At 43.4% G+C, this 20,091-nt stretch overlaps 2 protein-coding genes across 5 annotated transcripts in view; one reads left to right on the top strand and one right to left on the bottom strand.

The window, feature by feature from the left end:
- The first annotated feature begins 42 nt into the window (after positions 1-42).
- On the top strand, positions 43-8,239 carry mRpL45 (mitochondrial ribosomal protein L45). The gene is made up of 6 exons (XM_077669363.1): positions 43-135; positions 620-869; positions 3,716-3,932; positions 4,939-4,987; positions 6,006-6,155; positions 7,823-8,239. Exons 1-6 carry the CDS (start codon positions 76-78, stop codon positions 8,129-8,131), a joined length of 1,035 nt encoding a protein of 344 aa, XP_077525489.1. The 5' UTR covers positions 43-75; the 3' UTR covers positions 8,132-8,239.
- Positions 8,240-11,395: 3,156 nt separating this feature from the next.
- Stat92E (Signal transducer and transcription activator Stat92E) overlaps positions 11,396-20,091 on the bottom strand; it is a 177,660-nt gene continuing 168,964 nt past the window's right edge. For all 4 annotated transcript variants that reach the window (XM_077669357.1, XM_077669355.1, XM_077669354.1 and 1 more), the window contains exon 20: positions 11,396-18,376. The gene's annotated coding sequence lies outside the window, so the exon portion shown is untranslated. The remainder of the gene's footprint in view (positions 18,377-20,091) is intronic.

The following is a 20,091-nucleotide window of genomic DNA, read 5'->3' as shown; positions in this document are numbered from 1 at the left end:
CTAACTCGATTAGTGACCTCATGTAACTAAAGTTTTGTGTGAATCTCTTTTTCTTCGCGATTGAAGGTTTTCAAAATGGCTGCGCGCATTAGTCGCCTCATGTTGCGCCTCTCAATAAGTAATGTTGGGAGTTCGGTAAGCGTTCTAATTATTTTTTGTTGCATGATGTCTGCAGACAAGCGAATTGTTCGATAATTATTTGTTACAGCTTCTATTACATGCCATTTTTCAACGTAAAGCTGTGCTAGAGGTTTCGGTGTCTCAGAGGTCTGCGTCGGCTGCAAGTAATGTAGTTTATAAAGCATATATGTATTTATTGGTCATAACAGAGTCCTAATCCAGTTTTTCTTCTTACTTCCGTACGCATAAAGTTCCTGCTTCCGTGTATTGCTTCTCTTGCAAGCTTCACGGTGCTGCTAGCTGCCTCTTCATTTCGCTATGGTGTGGCACTGTAATTTCGCTATTACAGCTCTTAATTCGCACAGTTTAATATGCGCATAAAAGTGGCCACATGAGTTACGACAAAGCATAAGCTGCCACACACGCATGTGTGCTTGAAAGACTACGCTCGTGACCGCAGTGCCTGCAACTCTTACTTCTCTTCCGAACGCGCCATCAGATGGTTCAGGGGCTGTGCCGGCATTCGCCGGCGGTGCAGCAAGTACGCTGGATGAAAAACAACAAACACTGGAACCCAAAGTATAAGGCAGAGCGGCGACGCAAGGTGCTCAAGATTAAGCTTCCCGAATTCGAGGAGATGCGCCAGAAAGACCAAATGACGCCCGAAGAAATGCGCTCAAAGATGAAAGAAGAGGGTGTAGCCCCCGATCGGCCCTGGAACGAGCGACCCATGGTCATCGCCTGCTCGGGTGAGCACCCGATTTCTTCACTGTTTATCCTGACTTACGAGTGGACAGAAGCATGGAGACGCTCGGCGAAGCCCCTCTGCCCGTTTGTGTGGGTATGAGCAGGCGTCCAGGAATTTGCAGCAGCTAGCAGTGATGTGCTTCGACCAGGCTGCTGGCGTCAGTGTATCGCTCAATTTCACCGTGACATTGCCTCTTAATGCGACATCCAGCACAATGTTTACGAAGGAAACTACAATGTTGTGTCTTATTACCACGGTTTTTCGCACGAATTACTTAGCTGGCCTTATGCATGAGCCTGTTTTCCGCATCTTGCGAAAGTTAAAATTTCCACCGCTGCAAAATAGAATCATTTGTAGTTAGCAGTCCATATATTTTACTCTTTGCACTTCCTATAATGGTAAATGAGCACAATCATTTATTTTTGTCTTGATAGATGCCTTTGTAATAAAAAACTTGAACACTGCACTGTGATGTATGTGTTAAAGTATATGTACACCTGAAGAACCTAGAAAGCTGGGCTGTCTGTTTGGGCTTTGTATTAACAATGCTTGTGGCAATTTTCGTTTTTTAGGAAGCATGCTGCATATTCAAAAACACTATCACAGGTAAATCGCTTAAGGTGTCATAATTTGAGAACTAATTCTAAACAAAAGGCCATCTTCCATTTTTCTCTAATTTTGAGAAATAAAACTTTATATGTTGAAATATTTTTGTAGTTTCTGAGTTACAATTTGCTGAATGTGACCCTATGAGCATAACTTTGGTTACTCTAAACGGGATAGACAAGACACTTCTGGCCCTCATATGAAACTACCAATAGATCGATTTCACAAGCAGTTCTGATACACTACCACCGCGATGCACCCTGGGAGTTGCACTCCGGCTGTGTTGGCGCAGTGCAAGGTGTGTGCACAAAAGTACCCCTGTTTGTGTCGTCACAGAGTGTTTCGCTGCTTCTCTGTTTGTGTCGTCACAGAGTGTTTCGCTGCTTCTCTGCTGGTTTTGTGAGACAGGTGCCTTCACATGACCGGAGCCAATGTACTCTGACAGCTGCGCTAAGCAAAGAACTGTGGATTTTTCGTTTTCTCAAAAAGAAGAAAGCTTCCCAAAGTAGACCATAGAAGCTAGTCCAAGCAGCAGCTGAAGAAGTTCTTTTCAGTACATTTAGCTGTCTTGTCACTGTAGATCAGTGTAGGTTGCCAAATCGTAAATTTCTATGGTCTTAAGCTTTCAAGTGCCTTTTACACGCCATTAAACTCTGCGGAAGGCAATTAAACTGCTAGCAAGGACTTGGTCGAATTCACTTCGGCGCTGCTTCCTCAAGAGACTCTAGAGCGATTTAAGGTTGTGGTAAAAAGAGTGGAGTTTTAGTGTCATATTCAGGAGTCTCCAGTGGGTGAGCACTTGATGCATATATTCACTCCTCTGTTGCCACAATAGCGTTAATGCTTTCACAATTTCATGTAGTAATAAAGCGCGGGGACAGAAACATGAAATAATTCCCGATATCTTGTTGCACATCAATCTTTGACAGTACGCAATATTCACATTTTAGTAGCGTAACAGTTTTGCTAAAACAACACCCATGTCTTACTCATTATCTCCCACAACAAAAGGCTAGTACTGAATAGAATAGCGGGTCACGTGGTAGGTGCCCTGGCCTCAAAAATTATATCCTAAAATAATAAGTAAAAATTGGTGCATCAGTACGCCTAAATATCAACTTAAAGGTCACAAAATTAAAAAAATCAATCGGGCCTAATGTAGCGCACTCGAACTCTCCCCAGTTTACTTCTCCTTTTCTTATTTTACAGTGGATGTACGTGTTTGCTACAGGTTCAGTTAAAAGGACTAGGAAATGGGCTTGAAGATTGCTGGTAGATGTGGTCAGTGTGTAGAACGAATGCATTTGGGCATTCGCACTAAGTATGGGTCCTTGGAACGGAGCCGGCAAGCTACTATTAATTTTTTAAACCGAAAAAATTCGTGGGCCGATGGTGTGTGCATAGTGATGGTTTCCGGAACTATTTTTCTGAGAGCCCGGTGCTGCCATTCACTGCTAGCGTGATGTCACGGCTGAACTTCCTGCATGGGGATAGTCATCTGCTTTGCCACAGCAGCTCGACCTCCTCCTAGCTCTGCAGTGCAGTCGTGTATCCACCCGTGTGTCCATTGATGCATTTAATTCTGTCACTGATTTTGCATGACCACATCAGATTGCATACTATTATGCTGTCTAATCAAGCAGTTTAAATTTCTGTGCACTTCGCATTTTTTCTTTTGTTTGATGCTCAGTCAGTCTAGTTTTGTTTAATTTTGGTTGCACAAACCATGCACTATTTAAAAAAAAAAAGTTACGGACAGCATTAACACTTCATCCTTGCCTGACATTCATTTAATTCTGAACAGTTGTTCGATATTGAAAGACATTTCTTCATTCATATTCGAAAATTTCAATATTCACACACCCCTAGTTGAAAATGTATTTGCAGTCTTATAGGAGGATGCAGCTTAATAAAACAGCAGTTGCCTGCACTAGCCATGGCCTGCAGCGTTGTGTGTTACTCTGCTGACCAATTACAGCAGTGAACAAAATTAGCTTTCTTAGATTCGCCTGCATCAGTCTAGCCAGAGGCATCAAAATTCTTGAGCTTATAATTTCATCTCGTGATTAGCTTCTTGTTTAGGTAACAAGAAAAGCTTTAACAACGGTCTGCTTTTTGTCACAGAGGAGTTGCATTTGGTGGTCATGAATGTGGGTGGAGCTTCACTGCAGACTTGAATTATCCCAACTATAGGTTATGCAACTGTTGGCAGCTGATTCACAGTTTTTTTGTTGAACGCAGGGGGTGTCTTTGAACCGTACTTGCCACCTGAGGGCGACGGGAAAGTGAGTCTCCTGACCAAGGCAGGAGCCGTCCAGCGCATGCGCCGCCTTGAGATGCGTGGCAAGTCGTATATGAACCTGCGTAAGATCCGCGCTTTCGAAGACGAATTTGACCTGGTCGAGTTTGCCGACACTGCCCAGGAAATCTACGTGGAAGCTCACAAGGCACTTGCTGAGTATGCTGTGGGGGCATTTTTTTTTTTAGCTTTTGGATTTGCTTGCAGTAGTATTGCAGAGACCCTGAAGCAAGTTCTGCCATTGATGTCGAGTGCATGTGGCTGATTAAAGGGAATGAAAGGGAAACAGGAAATGTAAGATTTAATGAGCTTCAACAGTTCGAATTTGTGAACCTTGTGGTAAAGCATGCCTTTTTTTTTCTGCGGTAGCATTTGAAATGGCGACATAATTGCTGATCAGAGCCATGATGGGTTTCAGGCTTCTCCGTGCAATACGGTGTTGGGTGGGGAGGTGCCTCGTGATGACGCCATCTGCAGGCACGGTACATTTTTAATGCAGAGAAGTGGCTGAAATAAGGAAATCAATTCCACTAGAGATAAAGCTCGCAGTGAGTTGTTTGGCAGTATTCAGCAGAGCATGACAAGGAGGAGGTGGACATAGCAGAAACTTTACTTCTTTCATAGATAAAGCAGTTACCCGACCTCCATCCAGCTCTTATGAAATTTGCCAAGTCAAGAAAGCAGCGACAAGTACTGACTTTGTCAGTTGCCTCTCCTATATAATGGGCATCAAGTTACAGAATCAGCAACACTTTGCTGGGATTGACAAGTTGTGTGTGCCGTTTGTTTCCACATAGTTCACAACTTGCACTATGTGCTGCACATCTTGTTATGAAAGGAGAACTGGTATGAAAATTCAGGTGTAAAACTGGATGGTTTTCCTTTCAACCTGTTCAGTCATTTTAAAAACTTCATGTTATTTATGCTTTCATACTTGCATGCATTTCTATGGTCCTTTTTGTGTAAAAAACACTGCCAAGCCCCGACTGGTTGCATGCATTACGATAGGCAAAAGTGCAGTTGGCACTGGATGCGAGATGCAGTAGTGAAGAGGACTGTGTCGCATCATTCTACTGCTGCTCGTGTGCTGCAATACTGATTTCTGGTTTATGAGTGTTTGCAAAGCCAGGCTGTGTTCAGGTTCGTGTGATGTTCTTTTTTGCAGTCGAGATGAAGACAGGCTTCACGATCTGGTGACTGAGCATTGCTACCCTGTGAGTAACTCTTACCTTGCGTACATCCTTGCTCCCTTTTTTTTTTGTCTCACAGTGCATTCATCGCATTGTATTGTATTTCTAATGTTGACATGAATGAAGTTTGTAAAGTGTACACAGGTTCTTGCAGGTTTAGTACTATAGCAATTTTTTCATCATTCATGTTTCTGAATTGCCTTGAAGAATGAAGAACACTCAGCAATTATTTTTGTTTGCAGCAAAGAGCCTGTAAGAACCTAAGTATGCTTAGTGTTGTTTGTGTACATATTGCCACACTACTGACTCCTATAGTGGTGCAGTATCGCGGCTAAACTGTGTTACCTGGCAGTTGGCAAGCCTTGAGCCATCTCGGGGCATGATGCCTCCTCGTCTTCATCTCTCGAGCTGCCTTGCGCATTCCAACAGCGTTTTGCACGTACAAGTAAACCAGCCCTACGTACGTGAACCGTTTCTCGGTGACAATATATACATGTTCCACCATTTTTTCTACTGTTGTTGATACCACTTGACTGGAACCATGGTGGGTCGCCACTGTGATGTCTCACTAAATTTAAATGCACATCGAGGACAACTCCATTCAACTTTTGTTCTTGGTGAACAAATTGATTGGCTATTACTTACTATGTTGATGTTTGTCCAGCACCAAAATTTAAAATTGGATTTACATATTTTCCCGCCAATCTATTCAAACTACTGCGACTTCAAGACTGAAAAAAAAAAAAAAAGACTCCACAATTATTATTAGGATCCGCCCCCAAAAAACTCTTTCAAGAGACACACCACAGTTTGCTTGCGAAAACGGCCATTTGTGGAGATGCCTTTGTTTCGTTTCATGACCTTTTCCGGGTTATAAAAGCTCGGTTTTCAGTAAAAATAGCATCTCTGTTGTTGCAACGTGGTAATCTGTCGATATACTGGCAAACTTCAGTCCTCAGTGCATGCCTCTAACACTGAGGAACTGTAAAGTAGCGAGGACAGCACACCTCCTCTCTCATGCAACCGCGTCATTCCTGTGCAGATTATGATGGAGAACATTGAGCGCAAGACGCTGCGGTGGCAGTTTGTGCGCAGCCTGGAACCTCCGAGGGCCGTGCACGTGCGATGTGTCGACATGCTCAGCAAGGAGAACCAGTTTGCCCAGATCACCATGCGGTTCCACAGCCAACAGGTGGGCAACTGCTCCGAGGGGGCCTTACCTATGCTTAGGGCCCCTAATCTAAGATTTAAAAATCTGCGAAGTGAGAACACTGAACCTGCAATAGTCTGCAGGCATCACAATAGACATCAAATAAATATATTAATTTAGTTCCGCAGCATACCTCGCATACTCCAAATGTATGTTTATTAAAATTGAAGGTGCCTGTTGCAATTCAGCATCAGGTAAAGCCTGATATCCTCCTCTCTTGAAGAATGGCACTTGTTTGACACGATGCCCCCACAGCAGTTGAATGACCTTTGTGGTGATGCTGTGTTGCAATATCCCACAGCTCCTCTAGACCGTGCCCACAAGTGGGGACAGCTCTACAAGAGACAGGTGCCTCCCTGCACTCACTTTCATTCTTGGAAGGCCCGATACCGCAACAGGAGGAAGACCCCTGAGTGGATGATGGGTGCTCCCCGAAACTAAAATTAAAAATTATTGGCAGTGGCTTAGCTCGGCTATGCCAGGATATACGTAGCGAAAGCTAAGCCATAGCTTGGATACCCTTGGTTAATCTTGATTGCAAGTCAAGGTTAGTCTGGTTGTCTGGCTAGTTGTTGTCACGTGGTTGGTCATGTGACCAATCGCATGGTTGGTCACGTGGTGCGGTGCGACCACGGTGGCAAAGCGAGCATGGCGAAACTGCGAGTTCGTGGCCACTATAGCTTTCGCTACAAACCTTTTTTTGCTATTACTATTAATATTGCTTTTGAAAGGCTCTGGTGTCACAACTCTCCCCTTGGAAGGGTTGAATACGTTACCAGAGCTGCCGTACTTTACAAACTAGCTTCTTGAACGCGTGGGGGGAGGGAGCAAGCATGTCAGGGCATCGGCAGAACTTTTTCAGTTTCAGGGTTTCAGCTTTCATTAGAAATCAGGTGATTAAAATGATCTGATTTCTATCGCTGTTGTTCCTACTGGTGACCAGAGCAAAAATAACATCAAAAAAGATAATGCTGCTCCTGATATATAATTTTCCACAAAAACACGTTGGTTCTAGCAAAATCGTAGAAAGCGAGGGGCTCCACAAAAGCTTGGTCAGTGCACTAGACATGACCACTGCAATGAGCCACCCTAGTTAAATCCTCTCGTTAAAAGTGAAATGTTTGGTAGCAAAAGCACACACTGCATTGAAACTCATACATCTCTTTTTCAAGAGGCACTGTAACCTTTTCTTTTTTGGCTCCCATGTAATCCCTGCTTGATGAGAGCAAGATAGATATGTGGGGTTTAGTGTCCAAAAAGTTGCATGTGCGGTAGGAGAGATGACATAATGTAGGGGGCCTTTAATGTGCATCAACATCGCACAGCACATGGGCATTTTTATATTTTGCCTCCATCGACATGCAGCTGGTGCAGTCACGGTTTGGTCCCATGACCTTTGGCTCAGCAGCCAAATGCCAGAGCCACTACGCCATCATGGCGGGTGCAGATAAATGGAGCAGCTGAGCTTGCCGTTTCAGGAAATGCAGTGGGTTAGTAAATCTTGCTGCTGGGCTAGTAGATGCAGTATTTAGGATGAAGTTATCACTGCTAAAGTATCCTTACCTGTGTTTATCATTGACCAAAAAGTTATATCTGTAGCGGGCGTAGCGAAGAGAAAGGTCATTGTGAAAAACTTGTTTGCCTTGCAGACACTGGCAGTGTATGACCGCTTTGGTCGGTTGATGCACGGGAGCGAAGCAATGATCAAGGACGTTCTGGAGTATGTGGTTTTTGAGAAGCACATTTCTGATATTTACGGCACATGGAGGGTGCATTCGAAGATCATCCCGGAGTGGCAGCCTCCCAAGGAGCCGATGATCAAGACGTTTGTCAAGCAAAAGCCGGAGCCGAAGCCAGAGCAGGCTACTGCTGCAGCTTCTACTGAAACAAGTACCAGTGCAGAGAGACAGACGCCGCCACCACCACCACCTCCTGGGGAGACATTTGCGACAGCGTGATCAATGCTGTTTGCTTGCATCCTGTAGAGTTGCTCCATCTTCTCCGATTAAGGAGGTGAGTTATAGTGGTAGGAACGGATATTATTGAATAAAGATTATGTAAATATTTCTGTGCAGTTCTATGTGAAACCAGCCATAGTGGCAGAACAACTTGAAATGCATTGACAAAATTCACTTCTTGCTACAACCATATCTTGGTAGGAATACACTGTGAAATGACTCGCTCTTCTAGTAGGTACTTGCATTTAACTGCATGTTGAAAAACTGTGCCCAGTAAAATTCCTCTACAACAGTGTTCATAACAGCCAGTCGCATTTCTTTGTAGCTTGCAGTTGCACATATGACAGCAATAGGAAATATGCCTGGCCTGATATGCTGACATAAGCAAAAAAATTGGCGGAGTGACCTGGAGTGATGCGATAGCTACAGCTGTTGCAGCTCGGTTTCACTGGCGCACCGCACCGCCAACAGCAGCAGCTGCTCCGCACCACGTGGCTGCGCCGCCACGCTGAAGGCTCGAAATGCTACCGTAATGTAGCTACTGCTACAAAACCAAAAACGCCTGCATCTGCCTACTAGCCACCAAAGATGTTATCTTGGCCAGGGCATGGGCACCTTTAGGGAAGGGAAGAGTTGTGAGGGCAGTGTACAGTTGTCGCTAGATCATCCCAACAGGGCAAGTGCTATGGCAGTTTATTAACCAATTCCATGGCCTTTCAAAGGACATTGGGATATTGCATAGAAAAGGCAGCCACAAATGCGATTCCCTTTGTTCAGGCTGTGGCCAGAATTTATGAAATCTGCATTGAATAGAAATAGTTTTTGAGCGTTAATTTGCGGTAAATTACTGTTACAGGGGTGTACAGTTCACCTCATTTGTGAACACACACTGCAGCAGGAAATGTGCTGCGGTATTGCTGCCTTGCCTTCATCTTTTCAATTAGCCTTCTAGTCTGAAGTTGTTAAGGTGCTCCAAACCGAATGTCAAATAGTCCATCATACCACCTGCGCTTACCACCCCCAAATCAATCGGTTCACCGAGCCCTTCAATCGCACACCAGGTGATACGCTATGTACATCACCTCCGACCATTCAAATAAGGACCGCAGATCCTACCGTTAATTACTTATGCTTCTACACAGCTGTTCACACGACCTCCAGGTTCTCTCCATTCTCCCTCTTGGTATGGTTGGGAGTCTGTCTACGCTGGACACCATCCTGCCCTACTGCCCAGACATATGAAAATACACCTCAGTTTTGGAAGTTGTAAAGCACGCTCAAGAAAGCCACCAACTGGCCCATTTGCCGACTTTGGAAGAGCAGCGTCGCCATAGAGCTCATAGCAACAGTCACCCTGACCACACCTTTCTTCCTGGCGCTCACGTGCGGCACAGGGTACATTAGACCCCAACAAGCCTGTCACCAACTATCACAGGTGCAGATCCGTCAACTGCCTTGGTGAACTGCTAGCTCACTCCAGTGAGAGATTGTCCATGTTAACCAACTGAAGCCATATTATGATCCCGCTATCATAATGTCTCCTTGAGTCGGCAGGCTGTAGTGAGGACGTTAGGCTGACAAAATTGAGGCAGACGAAGACAAGTGTTGCTAGCATAGCAGACTACGAGCTCGTTCTGGCCGAACAGGTCAACCATCACTCCGGTTTCCAACCACCACCTTCAGCCATAAACATTGCCTTACAGTACGAATATATCGCATTGAAAACCTATGCTCTCTCGAGTGGTGTGATAAAGCAATGAGCACCCCAAGAATTACTCTGCAATTTGTGCTGGCAGGTTTGGCTTGCAACACAACCTTCATGCAAAATTCACTTAATTTCTAGAGGTTTCATGCTAAGTATTCACTTCCCCGTAGCAGAGCAGCAGGCCAGATATTCCTATTTCTGGCCAGCCTCTTCTAACCGTTAAACTTCTCTTTTCTCCACTGAACTTTCATTACAATGACACTAAAACAAATTCAATCTTATCAGAAAGTGGATGACTGCACATATTCTTTGCACTTGACACATTAAACAGTGAAGAACTTAATTGCAATTCAGCTTTCAAGCTGCCCGATAGGTTGAAGTCACAAGAGCATACAATTCAGCATTCAGTGTAAACGTTTTCTATTGCAGCAGGACACCTTTGCTGGCAACGCTGTCTGGAAATGTAATGCTAGTAACCGCATCCCTGCAGTAGCCATCATTTCATTTTTGGTGCCACCTAAGTTGTGAAAACTGTCTTTTGGCACCTCATAAATGATGAAAAAAATGTTTAAGACAGAACTGCAAGATACACTGGTGTCAATTTACTGGCAACGTAGAATGGATGACTTAAGCCTGTTTCACATGCAAGCAAAAATGCTAGCGAACCTGCTTCCGCGGCGGAAAAACCTGTTTTGAGTCGGCGCAACAAGGTTCCAACAAGCTGGAAATTTTAGCTGCGATGCGCCGCTCAATCGCTCAGTCGCTTGCATGTGAACCAGCCTTTATGTGATCTTTCTTTATTTTGCAGGCAGTGGTTTTTTGTTTTCTTGAGTGCAAAATTACCAGCAGAGAAAACAAGAACCTCCTAAATTTTATTCACACCATTTTTTACCAGCCCTCTAACAGCAGTCGAATGTCTTCAGGAACACTTTGATAGATAGGTTAAGTGAGTAGGCTGTCAATTTTATACATTCATTTCCTGTCCTGAAAAGAACCAACTTTCTCTGCCACTATAATGTGTAGTTCTGCAACACTAGATCGTGCAAAATGTGTGGTGTTTTTTAGGATGTCATGCATTCAAATCTACAGATGGATTAATATTAGTGGTTGGTGCCGAAATTCGGTTAAGAACTTTTACACCCAGGTCTCTTGTTCACATACCTAATCAACGTGGGGTGCGCAACAGCAGTATGTGTGAGGTCATTCTTCCAAGCATGGCCACAATGCAAATTTTTTACTGGGAAAGGAAACTACTTGGCACGCATGTTTAACGTGCGTTGTCGCTACTTGTGCATTAAAAATGCGCTGTTCTTTGGTATCGTAGTGCTTTTGCATGTGTCTGGGGGAGTGTGCCATGTACTAACACCACAGAATCCTCCTTCAAAATGTAAGTTGTGGAGCTAAACCTTGAAAGTAAATTAATAAAAAAGAACACGTTTCAACACCTAACTTCTTCAGAAAACTGCACTGCTGAGCACTGCAGTCGACAGAAATGACAGAAGCAGGATGGAAAAAGTTTTTCCATGCTTTCAACAGCAACCAAACAGGAGTCAAACGCATCAATCAACAAGCGTTTTTAATCTACAAGGGCAGACAATGCACAGTGAAGTAAAACACGGACGACTGTCATGTAAAAAGAAGAGGCAAAACAAAATTGTCAGCTCTGCTTTGTACTTGAATCAAAAAGAACGCTTTGATGGAGGTAACAAAACAAGTGTTTGACTGACATCGACGTTGGTGCAGAAGCTTTCATATCATCACCCCTTGTCTATCACACGTTTGCGCGAAAACATCTGCAATGTAGATCAGACAGTGGACGATGATGAGACGTACTTTGAACGCTACACCACAGTACAAAACATAGTGACGCCACAGGACACAACAATGCTCACGGGCCATACGCTTCCATCTCCTTCCTTGAGCACACATCACCGTCATTACTAATTCATGCTTGTTTCTGCAGGCAAATGTTGAGTTGAAAAAGCAGACCTGTATGTGCTACCACTTGAAGCCCAACACAACAAAGCAAAAGAGGTTACATTCAAAGTGTCTTTTTTCTTGGATGTATTCAAGGTAAGTTAGAAAGACAAACTGGTTTTTTTACCTATAATATTGGATCACAATTCACAAAACATTTAAGCGATGTCTTCTAACACCTACCATAATTTCCAGTACATGTCACTCCACTGATGGCAACAACAAATCCAATGGAGATTACAAAAATGCCACAGTAACAGATGCTGAATACTGCACTTGCAATTTTCTGGAGAAGTTCAGCAACTTATGTCTTGAACCCACATTTTTAAAGAAGTTGAGAAAAATAACACCAATGCAGAACCTTCAACAACTAGTTTGATTTTAAATTCAGTGGCTGACACAAAAAAATTTTCAGCTATTCTCTCATGTCAATTGTTTTATTAATCTTTACTTGTATAATCATTAGTCGACAGATCACAGTAGTCCAAGATAATTATCAACAAAACGGATTCTGCTTCTGCCAGTGTGGCTTTAACATTTGAGACATTAACTATAGCATGCAACATATATTCTGTCCTGTGTTACTACACAAAAAAACCTGAAGTGTTGCCAGAGCTTATCATGAGCACATGGAGTGTTAACTTCTTATTTTTGCACACCTTTTTATCCAAAAAGATACTTACCCCACAAAGCAACTCAAAATCACAAGCGACATTTAGAATGCATCAAGGACAAAACATATTCTTGCACAGGCGCAAAAGGCGCTTTGCACTGCTGCACCTCCATTGCAGATACCACAGCAGCACAGAGCATAGATTCCTCTCTGTACCAACAAGTATAGCAAAAATCAAATCTGGCCCTCATTATTTCAGGACAATTGAAGACGCGCAACTTGAAAACAAAAAGATCAGCAAGACCAATGTTCATTGCACACATGAAAATGGCATGCTATGCCTCATTCGAAGCATTAGTATGCAAATGAATTCACGACATACATACTATATCTATTTAAATAAACAAAAAGTATGTTAGGAAAGGGCATTTTGGTAGCATTTCAATTCTCACAACAATTCTGCCCTGCCCGAGCAAGCAAAAAGCACTTGAGCACACTCCTAAAGGCAGACTGTTTTGCGTCTTTTCGTGCAAAGCTAAGCAGAGCTGTTTTTCAAACCAACTACGGATTAAGGATTGCATGCTAAGCCACCTAGCCTTGACAGCATTGAATCAAATCACAAATTGCAATTAAGATGGCGGGCACTAATGTTGCCTAAACCATTATGACGGTAAACTGCCAGCAAACCTTTCAACACGGCTTGCACGCAATGCCACAACAGCAAACGACCCATAGCTTTCACAGTGCCAGTGGTAACCGATATGTGGGTGAGACACAAATGCGTAGCTTTACATGATGCTCCTCATTCATCAATGTAGCAATGCCACTACACCTGATAACGACGATAAAACCACGATCTGACAACCAAACAGTAAAAAGGAGGAGGAGCTGGGATACCGGTGCGGTAAAAGTACACATGCAATCAGTCAACTTGAAAAAAATTTGATAGTGAACTTCAGGCTACTCAAATCAGCACCTCTTTATAGCCTATTTCAATCATGAAACACCCAAATTCTGAACTGCTATTTGCAACAGGTTCAACTGAGAGCGAAACATTTCATTCTAATTCAAGTTGTTTCCTTCGCACCTTCCAATACTTCGGTCTTTTTCCTTTTTTTGCACACACTGAAAATTGAAAATTGTGGGATTTCACATCTTGAAGTGACGCATGGACTATAAGGGAGGACGCCATAGTGGAGGGCTCCAAATAAATAAGATGAACTGAGGTTCTTTAATGTGTGCTGACATTGCATAACACGAGTGCCTTTTGCATTCTGCCTCCATCGGAATGTGGTAGCGGCGGCTGGGATTGAACCCAGACCTGGCCGCGGCGGTCACGTTTCGATGGAGGTGAAACGCAAAAGGCGACCGTGTGCTGTGTGATGTCAGTGCAGGTTAAAGTAACAAGTCTTAAAACACTGACAGACACTGACTTGCCAATATGAAAGTGAACTCTGGCATACGGCAATCATTTCTTGGTTGCCTGTTCAAGCAACTCTGTGCATGTGTTTTATGCAACTTGGGCTTCCTTACACAAGGACAAAGAAACTCCAAGTCAAAATTCCTCTGAGAGATAAGTGAATCTGAAAGGTTGCCAACAGAACGTGCAGGAGGTGGGAAACAGAATTCCCAGTTGTCAACCATAGCAGGCTTGCGCACCTGTTAGCCTGTGAAAAGCACTTGTCCACCGATTGAGTACCTGGAATGCAGCCTAATACTTTAAAGCATGCAGACATAAGGAGAAAAAATAAATAAATGGTGGCTGTTGTCCTCATATGTAATATGTAATTGCCCATGCTCACAGCATGAACTGGTACGAGAAGCTGGCCACTTTCTGGTTCTCAGTGCAAGCAAACCTGTAATGGCACTCTTAGGATTGCGTAAACATGCAGCTATATTGCACATAATCCCAACACAATAGCGCCATCTGTTGTTAAAAAAATTGTACTTGGTCTCGCATGTGTTAAGACAGCAGAATCCTTGCTGAAACTTTTTCTTAATGGGGCTAATCTGTATGTGATGTGCATGTGTGTATGCAAAGGAAAACCAACTTTAAACAAGAAAAGTGGCTGAAGACCTACATGTCAGCTTTTGGAATAAAGAGCGCAATTTAACACACAAGCCTTGTAAAAGAAGTTAGACCTCTTGTAGACAGCTGCCACTGCCATGAAATGTCCAACTTCTGCATGTTGTTTAGCATTACAAAAATGCACCGTCAACAGCATCAACACCACCATGGGTATTTATCGGACGCAACCTCAACACAATGCAGTTATGCTATGTCCAAGTACTCACATAGATCTATATTCTGCCTCACAGCCAAAGAAATGAGCGCTACTAATGAACAAGTGCATGTTACAAAGCTAGCACTGGCCTATGTACAACGATTCACGGACCACTGGGAACAAGGAGACGAGCTATTTGTAGCCAGCAGTTTCCCATGCAATAAATAATGGCGGAAAGAAAAAAAAGACATGTTTTAATGTGCACACCTACTAATCTAGTACGGTGCCACGAAACGGAATTGCCATCAAAAGTGGTGAAAAATACAGAAAAGAGCCTTCTCAAGCTACAGAGGTAGACACAGTGTGCTTGCAACAAGAGACACAGTGTGCTTAAGATTGCACAGGGACAAATAAGGAGACTACTGTCACTGTGCTGTCACAAATAAACTGGTGCATGCCTGCACTCTACAATCTTACACCACTAATCGACGATCAGCGGGTGTGTCCGAAACAGAAAAGCAGTCTGTGCATTCATACAGCATAAGCTAACATCATTTCCAAAAAATTTAGTTTCGGGGGTCAGGGGCACAGTGTGTATGTGTGTGTGCCTGGGGGGAGTCAGTAGATAAGCATAGCAAGACTTCCTTTTTCCACTGTCTAAAAAGAAGGAAGAATAAACATGGCATCTGAAATGCTGCCACAACTTCTTTCATAACTGCCCAGAATGGTCCAACTTGATGATGCAAAATCCAACAAACGTGACTATCAACGGCAATACAGCTTTGTCCAGCACAGTTTCCAAGTGAAAAATCTCACTGCTCAGTTCATACACGTTTTGCCAAAAATATGAAAAGGTAATCTCCAAGCATCCTCGAATGCACACTTTCATTCCTGAATACAGTCAATGCACACCACTTGCCCCCTGTGTTCATACCTTGGGCAGCTATCTACGGCAGTGGTGCTTGTATGTTCTAGAATGCACTGTTCCAGAAGTGCCAAATATGAGAGTAGTCTCCAGAAAAGTAGAAGAGATCTAGGATGATAAGATCGTCAGCCTTCACAGTTGTCCAACAAACCCTGTCCTTATGAAGAACAGGTGCAAAAGTACCCAAAGCACCAGTACACATACTTAATATAACTACCACTTTTGTGCAACTTGTCTAAACCAGCCTTAGGCACCCTAAGGAATGCTAAAAGATGTGCATGGAACTGCAGTGAGACTGCACCAATGGTTGCTCACTTAGCTAAGATGAAACATTGCACACTGGTCTCTTCATGCAAAGGGGAAAAACTTAAGTGATGTCAATATTTTACTCAGCATGCACACACAATGTGCAGAAGGAAGAATGCGATTCCTGCAAGAATGATGTGCTAAGAAGGTAAGAAGCCACAATGGATAAAAGGTGAATTTTTCCCTCTCACTTGAAATAAAGAGGAACAACCCAGTCACTCAATTATGATATAGACACATGAAGCACAAAGAGAATAAAAAAAAAGGAACTCGAGATCAGTGACAAAAGTCACACACTCACAGCAGTACACAAAATCTCCATGCATCCACACACAACTAAGCATTATAGCACATAACAGTCTTATCTACAAATAAACATAAAAGGGCATGTCCTAAAAAGTAGAGAAGCAATACCACAAAATATGAGAAGCGAAACAAAGAACAAAGGTGCTTAAGAACACATAAGGGACAAAAAATGAACAAGTACAGAGTAGTTCGTTGAGAATCAAACATGTGCTGAAAGATTTTTTTTTCTGCCCAAATGAATGAATCAGTTGAAATCAGAAAACATACTGATTTGCAAATGAGGCTATAGCAAAGCTAGCCTGCATAAGCAAGGTACAAAACTGCTCTTAAAAGAAAATGAACCTGTCTTTGAAGCCTGACCAGCATGGATTTAAAATTTAAACAAACCAGAAGCTTTTGACACCTACAGACTGCGCCAAAAAAGGGAATGAAACTAAATGTTAGCAATAGACAGGACAATTTAAGCTACAAAAGCAGCTAGCATTTCTTACGCCATTACTTGTACAGAGAGCTTCACTGCGCCCGGAATTATTGCCTGCCTGCACAAGAAAAATCCAAAGACTTTAAAAATGCACGGGTATATGCTTCTCTCACAAAAGTGCAAGTAAAAATTTTTAAAGCCTTTCAAGCGGCCATCATGGATACCAAGGTGTCAGAGCAGAGGTCAAAGCTTTGTAGTGCATGCTACAGTAGAAACTGCTAATGCAAAACTCATTCTAGCTTCAAGTCGATTTGCCAAACCACTTGAAATTCAACAGCACGACCGTTAGGAAACATATGCAGTCCAGAAGTACACTTATATTATATAGACATATGCAGTGCATGTGTCCATAAGTGCTGTTTGCTTTGTGGCATCATGAAAGTACCATGTCAGTAATGGACCGTCCTCTGACCACAGTTCCAAGAATATACGGGAGAGGAAGTCTACAGTGGCACGAATGCAAGCAGACAGATAGCACCACACAATGAACAGACATCACTAAAAGAGCATGCACTGGCGACACCTTGCGACCAGAGAAACTTCCCACTCTGCAATTTAGCATGAATGACGAAAAAACACCATCAACCACATTTCAAAGAGTACGAACATGCTCAAAGTGATGAACATCACCACAAAATGTTTTGCAGCAAGCATGAGTCAAGAAAGATGCAACAAGTGAGAGACTGATAGTTGTTTTCCCAGCCACCAGATGCCAGCAGCATGCAAGTAACTCCAAGCCACTCAAAGCTGTCTGTGATGCCATGCCAGCTTCCCGTTACATGTATTTTTGCTCTGTGGTCCAAGGGCTCATCTACATAGCAATGTGACACAGTAATATTTTTCCATCACTTTTGGCCACATTAAAAGACACCACAGGTGTAGTGTCTGTGACTTCAAGTGTGGAATGCCAAGTTTCCATGCTAAATTTTTGTGCATTAAGCAATAATGTCCACGAGAGTTCAGCAGCGGACTTGGTCACTGGCTATGGCAGCCTGAAGGCCACGCCTTTGACTGCTGTCTCACAATAGTGCTACAATGACATTTCCGAAGTTTATAAGCTGGCATTACCCTAAACTAGTTCACTTGCCAGTGAAGTGTCACTACGAGTTCAATGCAGGCAGCTCTCAGTAAAAGTGATAGTTTCACTCGATTCCAACGTTAACTTCTACCACGAAGTTTACAGGCCGAAGTCCCGGTACAGACACAGGTGTGTAGCAAACTAATGTGTGATTACCCACCTCCAAACTAATAAAAATGTTAAAATGCACCAGGTGTTAAGTGAATGCAGGCTCCCACAACTGCCTTTTACAGAACCTTAATTTCAGACTAGGAGATGGTCAGCACAAGGGATTATTTTAAAAGAGGCATGAACAAGTGCAGACACGAAAGTTGAACACTCTGCATGGTTGTTAGAAAGTGTGCTGTTGTTAAAAGCAACAATGGCGGGCTACCCCAGGGGAGTGCCGGCAGAATCTCGAAATCACTGCGACTTCTGTGTAGCACAGACTGCAGAGATGTACAGACAAAAAGCCCAGAGAAAATGGAGCTTCAGGAGAAGGTGCATCACAATGGGCAACAAGTGTGAAGATCAACACTCACAAACACACACAAATAAAGGAAAAAAAGGAACAGTCAAACATTTTGCCCACGACACTCCCAGCCCTGGCCTGTTGTCACACGTCAGCGCAGTGCTAGTACTGATGTCCCCTGAAAGAAAATGGGAAAAACTATCAGAACACTTCACCATGGAGTCACTATTTTAATGCTGAAGCACCCAAGGATCATTTTAACTCTTCGGAGGTTCTAGCGTGCGAGACATCTTGCAAAACACCTCACTGATGTTTCGGCTGCAGGAGCTATCGTTTAACACAGTAAATGGCTAAAAGCTATTTAAAGCCTTCAAATGCATGGGACTACCATGCTTATGTGGCTACCTCATGCCCTGTAGTGCACGACTTAGCAGATAATAAGTATGAAAAAAAAAGAAGAAAAGACAACATAACAAGGAAAAGAAACTGGTTAGTGAAGGTTAACATCCCGAACCTGCATGTGGGCTATGAGAAATGTCATAGCGGAGTGCTCCAGATTAATTTCGGCAACCTGGGGTTTGATATTTCACAGCACATGAGCGTTTTTGCATTTTGCCTCTATCAAAATCTGGCCACCATGGCCAGGACCCAAGCCGACAGCCTTGGGATTGGCAGCCGAATGCCAAAGCCACAGAGCCACTGCAGCAGGCAAGGAAAGGAAAGAGACAGCAGGGACAAAAATCCTGCTACCAACTCTGACCGTAGATCGATCATATCAAGTACTTACCAAAACATGTAGTCCTCATGTAATATAAGTGGCAGTTAGAAAATGCATGCAAAGTGTAAATATAAAATTCAGCCCACTTATAATGAACCTGGCAGTCATTCGGATGTGTTCGTTGTATCTGAAGTTTGTAGTAAATGGACTTCCCATGAAAACAAAGTCCGACAAAAGTGGCATTTAATTCTTAAAAAAGTAAGTTTTGTGCATCTACTTTTTCAAAGCTGAGCCTGCAGTGGTGCTTTCCAAGCTGTGCAAAGCAGTCATGTTCCCCTCACCAAGACGTTTGTTGATAAAAATCTGCTTTAGGAACAGGCTACAGCGTTTAACTAATCGTAGATGAAGTGTTCACAGCAGCCGATGGCTGTTCGGCCACCTTAATCAAATTCCTGGTGGTCGGGGAATGCTCATACTTCGTGTAGAATAGCTTTGTTAGATCCTGTCTCTGCGATGTTGGCGTCCGCACCAACGAAGTCACTCCATGAGACCTAGCTGTGCATCAAAAATGCGTTGAAAGAAATCCATGCAAATCTGATCCCCTGGGCTTTCAACAGCATCATATGCCGTTCCTGGTCCCATGCAGCGATGCAGGTAACATAGCGCATGTTGGCACAATGTATCGACTGCATTGTTTCTTGTCTACGCGCCGTCTGCACATAGCAGAAAAGGTCGACAGTTGACAGAGCAGGAGTCGCATACCACGTGACCAACTGTTCCAGCAAGGCACGCCAACTTTTAAATCACTCCCGTTGAAAGATCCTCGACCGTGCGCAGAGTAACTTTGCTTTCGATGCTGCCCCTGTCTCATGCCCACCGCGTTTCTCCTACTTTGGACACTTTGCCCAACCAGCACAGATGAAGCGATTGAATTGCAGGCCATTGGCGGATGCTTGGCCAGCGGTTGTATGCAATTTCAATGCCACCTTTTTTACTGCTTTTTTTGGGGTTCCCATTTTCTCTCCATGGTGGTGTCATGGAGGACGAGAGCCGCTCTTTGGTATCCACACTTGCTGGAAGTGAGTTTTTTGACTCCAGCAGAAAGTTTGTGGCGCCTCCTCTTTCGCTATAACCAAATGGTGTGGCCACAGTTCATTCGGATGTATTTGTGGCAG

The sequence above is a fragment of the Amblyomma americanum genome, chromosome 6, assembly GCF_052857255.1.
Source record: "Amblyomma americanum isolate KBUSLIRL-KWMA chromosome 6, ASM5285725v1, whole genome shotgun sequence".
Taxonomy (NCBI): Eukaryota; Metazoa; Arthropoda; class Arachnida; order Ixodida; family Ixodidae; genus Amblyomma; species Amblyomma americanum.
The sequence above is the reverse complement of the archived record's forward strand: the minus strand, read 5'-3'. Positions and strand labels throughout refer to the sequence as shown.

What these genes read in the sequence shown, in the direction of transcription:
- mRpL45 (XM_077669363.1), top strand. Translation starts at nt 76, where the DNA reads ATGGCTGCGCGCATTAGTCGCCTCATGTTGCGCCTCTCAATAAGTAAT. An exon ending in TAAGTAATGTTGGGAGTTCG is followed by an intron (nt 136 to 619) that starts GTAAGCGTTCTA and finishes ACGCGCCATCAG; the next exon opens with ATGGTTCAGGGGCTGTGCCG. An exon ending in CATGGTCATCGCCTGCTCGG is followed by an intron (nt 870 to 3,715) that starts GTGAGCACCCGA and finishes TGTTGAACGCAG; the next exon opens with GGGGTGTCTTTGAACCGTAC.